Genomic DNA, 6,387 nt, shown 5'->3' with positions numbered 1-6,387 from the left:
AAAAAATACAAGTATTTATTATACTTACCTCTATGATGCCAAAATGAGTGCCTAAGCCCTAAGGTCATCCACTATATTTCTACTCCTGTCAAAAAAGAATGAATCTCACCGCTACCGAACAAGCTCACCACTGCCGGAGCAAAATGGTTGTCTGGATCAATGGTTGTTCCTTGTTCCTTGATTCCTTCTCAAAGCTCTTTCTTAAAACCCTTGACAAAATCCAAACCCTGTTTGTGAATCGTGTTTTTGTTTTATTTGTTTTGGTTATTTTTGATGGAGTAAAGATGATCCCCATACATCTCAAGTATTAACAAAACCATACACCTACTAATAAAAAATCTATATTTGGAATCTTCATCAAGTAGTTTTAAAATGTGTTTAAAAAAAAAAAAAAACCCCCCATAAGGCGCCACTTCACATAAGGCGGAGCACTGCCTTACCATCTTTAGACCGTATCAGCGCTAAGGCGCTGCTAAGGCCTCGCCTTGCTAGCGCCTTAAAAACTATGGTTTCAACTTTCAACTTTGCCCAATAAGGTAGATAATAATGACCTTAAATGATGTATTCTTCCTTCACGCATAGTGATGGATGAAAATTTTCCGCCTTGCTTGGACTTCAGTTCTAGAGTTTGGCATGAAATTGGTAGAATCGCTTGGATTGAATCAGCATCAATATTAGTGATGGAAAATACTAAACTATTTAAAGAGGCTAGAAACGCTAAATTATGTGAAAGAATGATATTATATCCTATATAACTACTTTCATCCAAAAAAAAGCTTGAGAAAATTACTATAAAACAATGTGAAAATAAATAAACCATTACACAGTTGATATATCTTTTTTTTAAATCTTCATACTCTTATATTTCCAAATATGAAAATTGTTTTGACTTTCTTTTGTGTTCTATCAATATTAGTATATCTACAATTTTTTTCTCCTTTATTACAGGGCAAGGATCTCACTGTATAATAGTATGGTTCTTGCTGCGTTGCTTTTTAATCATCTGATAGTGTTGGTTGACTTCGATATGTCGTAGTTATACTATCTTAATCGCAAATTAATTTTCAATCCAATTTCACATTACACTTTAGTATAATGAGAAAAAGAAATACACAACGTCAACATGCAGATTTTTTTTTTATTATATGCCCCTTATTGGTCGACTCATCACCATGACTCCTATTAATGAAAAACTGCATGCTGGCGTCATGGGGTATGTCTCTCCTAAAATAGTTATTTATTTTCCATGGAATCTTGAAATAATTATTTAAGAAATGGTTTGACCATCAGCTTTGTTTGAGAAAGATAATGAGAAAAAAACTATATATGGTGGTATATAAGCCACCAAATATGGAATGTGGCCTATCCAAAAGGATACCTCATCTATGATCTATAAGCCACCAAATATGGAATGAGGCAAATAATTTGTCATGAAACAATAACCCCTAAGAGTGAATTTCCCTCTTTCTCACTCATCCTTAAATGAAATGACCTCCCCGCCCCCTATATATGAAATTGTTTCATCTCTACTCACTCCCTTATGCTGCTTGTTCAGAGATCGCTCTCTTTGAACAAAGGTTCTCTAAGCCAACTGTGGAGGGTATACTAGCACATTCTCTCTTTCTCTCCTATCCTCACATGAAATAACCTCTCAGCCTTTATTTACAAAACCATTTCATCACTAAACATTGGTGAACTCTCCAATACCGTTTGCTCAAAGAACCCTCTCCCTTTTTTTGGTTCAGCAATTCTTTTATACTAACAAGACTCGAGATAGATTGATGGATGAGAAAATTCAACGTAACTATCTTTTGCTTTGTTGATCCAACTGATCATTAATCAGTTCGTAAAATAACTAGGTATCTATTTCTATTGCACTCCCATTTGAAGAAAGGGAAAAAGATCCTTACGAGGTCCTCTCACATTATATATTGTGGGATTTACACTGACACTCTCTTTTCTTTGACCAAATGTGAATCCCCTATTGAACTAATCTATCGCCCGCCTCATTCATGTTATTTCCCACTCTTGCATCTTGGGAAAGCCCTTAAAAAGGTTCTCTCATTTCAATTAACTTCTCTTCCAATATAACTAATAGTAGTAGCTAGTAATAATATGGTATTGAATTATATGGACTGCAGGGCATACTGGATCATGGGCTGAAGCTTATCCAGAGATTGTAACTTGTGCAAACATGTTCTGGTCTCCGCCGGGCACTGCATATGCCGATCGTCTCGCATCCGAACCAGGAACTGGCCAGCTTAACCCTTTAAACCCCAAGACCTACCAAGTCCTTAAGAATGTTATCCATGATGTTGCAGCTTTATTCCCAGAACCTTTCTATCATGGAGGAGGAGATGAAATAGTCCCTGGGTGTTGGAAAGCTGACCCATCCATCCAAAACTACTTATCCCAAGGTGGAAACCTTAACCAACTTCTACAAACCTTCATAAATTCAACCCTTCCTTACATTTCTTCTCTAAATCGCACTGTAGTGTATTGGGAAGATGTCTTGTTAGATGCTACTGTGAATGTAAGTGCCTCAGTTCTTCCTACAGAGAAAGTTATTTTGCAGACATGGAACAATGGCCCAAACAATACTCACCGTCTTGTCTCCGCCGGGTACCGAGTGATTGTGTCGTCGGCTGATTTCTACTACTTGGATTGTGGCCATGGTGGGTGGCTGGGGAATGATAGTAGATATGATCTTCAAGTGGGAGATCTTCCAAGACAACCTTTTAACTATGCTGGTGGTAATGGTGGTTCATGGTGTGATCCATTTAAGACTTGGCAAAGGGTATATGATTATGATATAACTTATGGATTGAATGAGACACAGGCTAAGTTGGTTTTAGGAGGAGAGGTTGCACTTTGGTCAGAACAAGCTGATTCTACTGTGTTGGATGCAAAGATATGGCCTAGAGCTTCTGCTTTGGCTGAAACTATGTGGTCTGGAAATAGAGATGTGACAGGGAAGAAGAGGAATGCAGAGGCAATTAATAGGTTGAATGAGTGGCGTTATCGGATGGTCTCTAGAGGGATTGGAGCTGAACCATTGCAGCCCTTGTGGTGTATTACTCGTCCAGCCATGTGTAATCTTGATCAGTGATTTTGGTTTTGGATAACATTTTCCATTTTTTTTTCTTGGGGTTGGGAACAACAAAATTTAAGTGAAAATTGAAAATGGAAAAAACAAAGGGAGCAAAATAAAAAAATTAGTCTTGTAATTTTTTTTTTCTTTTTCCAAAAGGCAGAAGGAAAAAGTAAAGACTGAGTCTCTTTTAAATTATGGGTAATTTACAACGCCACCCCCTCTATTTTACAAAATTAGACTTAGACCCCTTTCCGTCAGCTAGTGTTACAGAATATACTAAGAATGCTGATATCAGCGTTTTTTTTTTTTTTTTCTAAATACCATTTTGCCCTTAAAAATAATGGAGTAGGGGTGTCAATTCGTGGCCCGACCCGACTAAACCGATCGGGACCGACCGTTTATAGAGCGGCCCAGCCTGGACCGTTTTTTAAACGTGTCGGGCTTGAGCCCGACCTGTTTATAAATGGTCGGTCTCAGTTTTGCTACTTGGACCGTCGGCGCTCGACCGAGATCGACCGAATAACGCCCGACTGAGACCGGCCTATTGTGCACCGACTTGGCCCGACCCTTTAATGATTGTAAGATACCTATTTTACCCCCCAAATTAAAGAATAAAAACTAAAAAGTAAAGACATGTTCACATTTTAAATAATGGTTATATTTGGTATTATTTATTGATTTATTGTCATTTTTTTGGGCTTGTATGAGTGGGCCGGAATATAATAGCACATTTTAAAGAGGGTCCGTTTAAAAACCGGTTAAAACCAGTTTAACATTAAACATGTCCGTAGCCCGGTTAAGGCCCGACTAAAGCCCGATTAAGGTAGTCCGATTATAGCCCGAGACCGACCGACTGAATATAAAGTGTACCATGCCCTCAATAACTAAGCCCGATTAGTTAAATGGGCGGACATGGTGTAGCCTTTAAAAGTCTTCAAGCCCGATTAAGCCCGATCGAAACCAAACCGGCCCGACCGGTTGACACCCCTATAATGGAGTACCTAAATTACCCTCATTAGCTTTAATCTCCAAATCGATTGAGGAAATAAACCTAACTCACTCTCACTTCATACCGGGTCATGTGAGTTAGTAATAAATACCTGAAACCGCCGGACGAGGCAGAGGAGGTGGTGTCGCTGGTGCTGGTGGCGGTGGCAGAGGCAGAGTTGTGGAAGTTCTCTGAGGATATTTGTGTTGGATGACTTGGTTAAGGGCTTGGAAGACTTCGACGAGGAGATTTGAAGGGAGGTTCTTCTCCTTACGCTCGTGCTTCTCCATTTTCCAGTACGAAGGGGAGTCATTTGAGCCGTCGGATCGAGCCTTGTACTCACGGACCTTTTTGTAGTCGAGCAATAGGTTATCCCACTTGTCGTTACACTGGTTCAGGTTGCGGTGACAACCGTGGTTTCAGCAGTAGTTCTCTACCCACTTCCACTAGAGCTCGGCGATCCGTCGCCGCTAAAATTTCCACAGGTGAACAGAGGGAGTGATAGATGGAAATGGGATTAATGGGATGATTTGAATTTGAATTAACCGAAAAGTAAAATACAGAAAACATAGAGAGAGAGAGAGAGAGAGAGAGAGAGAGAGAGAGAGAGAGAGAGAGAGAGTTATTCCACCAGAACTCATCAAATTGTTCTCAACTACTGGAGAACACAAAGAATGTGCCAAAAGGATTGTAAGAGTTTTTGCTATTGGTGGTGGATGAGAGGAAGGTACGAGGGATGAGGGCACCGTCAGAGACAACATGCAGAAATCGAGGATTCCATCTAGATCAATTGTGAATGGCTTTGCGGAGGCCATCATCTCCAATGAGTGGTGATTCTGCTTGCCTGGTTCAATTGATTCCTCAACTTCGGTGACGATTGCCCAATATACAAAGAGGGTTCGAGGTTTGGTGGAGAAAGGCTTTCTGGAAACGTAATGGGGCACTTGATTGGCCTCCACAATTTTGAATTGCCGTTGCCTCTTCTGACTACTCGTGAAGAAGGTAAAAACGAAAAAAGCAAACTCCCAACTTCTCCTTCCACCTTCCTTCCTCCTTCCACTTCTGGGTTAAAAATTGAGAATCCCTAGTTTCAGGTTAGAGATTGAATGAAATTGATAATTGGGTTTCATTTGGTTGCGTGTGATCTGAAAATTATTCAAAAATAGAGGATTGATTGTTCAGTGGAACGAAGATTGGGATTGGAGATTTGTAAGTTGGAACTGGTCAAGTCTGAACTGTTGTGAGAAATATGAGATTTGCTTGTAAGGATTCATTTCGTTTATTAATATCAAAAGACTTAAAGATGGCAGTGATGGGAAGTGCACTATTCACCGATGACAGAAGGAGCACAACTTGCCTGTGACAGAACTATCAATTCGGCTGGATCTCACCGGAATCACATATCACAGGTAGGGAGAGAATGAACAAAGGAGAGAAAGTGAAAAAAGAGACAAGGGTGAATAAAGGGATATTTTTGGTATAATAAGAGAAGGGTGTTTTACACATAAGGGCTAAAGTGTCATTTCATAGTATCACTTAACACTAACTGACGGCAGGGGGGTCTGAATCTAATTTGGTGAAAGAGAGGGAGTGTTTCTATAATATTGGCATTCTCTAGGGGGTGGCGTTGTAAATTACCCTTAAATTATTTGAAAATTCTTTGTAACCCTTGACTTGAAGAACTTCTATGAATAAGACGAGGGACAATTGAAGGAAGATTACAAATTCTAGATACACTTATAGAGGTTCATTTAGATAGTCTTAAAACTAAAATAAAATAATTTCACATTGTCACATATATTGAATCTAAAAAAGTTATTTCAACTCAAAGGCATTTGTAGGTAATGAGGTTTTGTGATATAGGGATTTTATTTTGTCACCTTCTAGGCGTTGCAAGTTAAATTTGGTTTAAGATTCATTAATTTTACGATTTAGGCCCACTTGAATAGTTGAATACTCCCTTAATAGTTTCACTTTTACCCAATCCATAAGTTATATCATGATCATATACCCTTTGCCAAGTCTTAAATGGATCACACCATGAACCACTAATACCACTTGAAGATCATATCTACTATCATTCCCCACCCACCTGCTATGGCCACAATCCAAGTAGTAGAAATCCGCCGACGACACAATCACTCGGTACCCGGCGGAGACAAGACGATGGGTACTGTTTGGGCCATTGTTCCATGTTTGTAAAATAACTTTCTCAGTAGGAAGAACTGAGGAAGTTACATTCAGAGTTGCATCTAATAAGACATCTTCCCAATACACCACAGTGCGATTAACAGAGTTTATGAAG

At 39.3% G+C, this 6,387-nt stretch overlaps 1 protein-coding gene across 1 annotated transcript in view; it reads left to right on the top strand.

The window, feature by feature from the left end:
• Positions 1-3,296, top strand: part of LOC122060779 (beta-hexosaminidase 2-like) — a 4,538-nt gene extending 1,242 nt beyond the window's left edge. Inside the window, exon 2 of the mRNA XM_042623880.1 lies at positions 2,129-3,296. Within this exon, the coding sequence (XP_042479814.1) occupies positions 2,129-3,109 (981 nt within the window). The 3' untranslated portion in view covers positions 3,110-3,296. The remainder of the gene's footprint in view (positions 1-2,128) is intronic.
• Positions 3,297-6,387: the final 3,091 nt, after the last annotated feature.

This window comes from Macadamia integrifolia, chromosome 14, assembly GCF_013358625.1.
Source record: "Macadamia integrifolia cultivar HAES 741 chromosome 14, SCU_Mint_v3, whole genome shotgun sequence".
Taxonomy (NCBI): Eukaryota; Viridiplantae; Streptophyta; class Magnoliopsida; order Proteales; family Proteaceae; genus Macadamia; species Macadamia integrifolia.
Note: the sequence above shows the minus strand (reverse complement) of the source record. Positions and strands in the feature narration are given on the sequence as shown.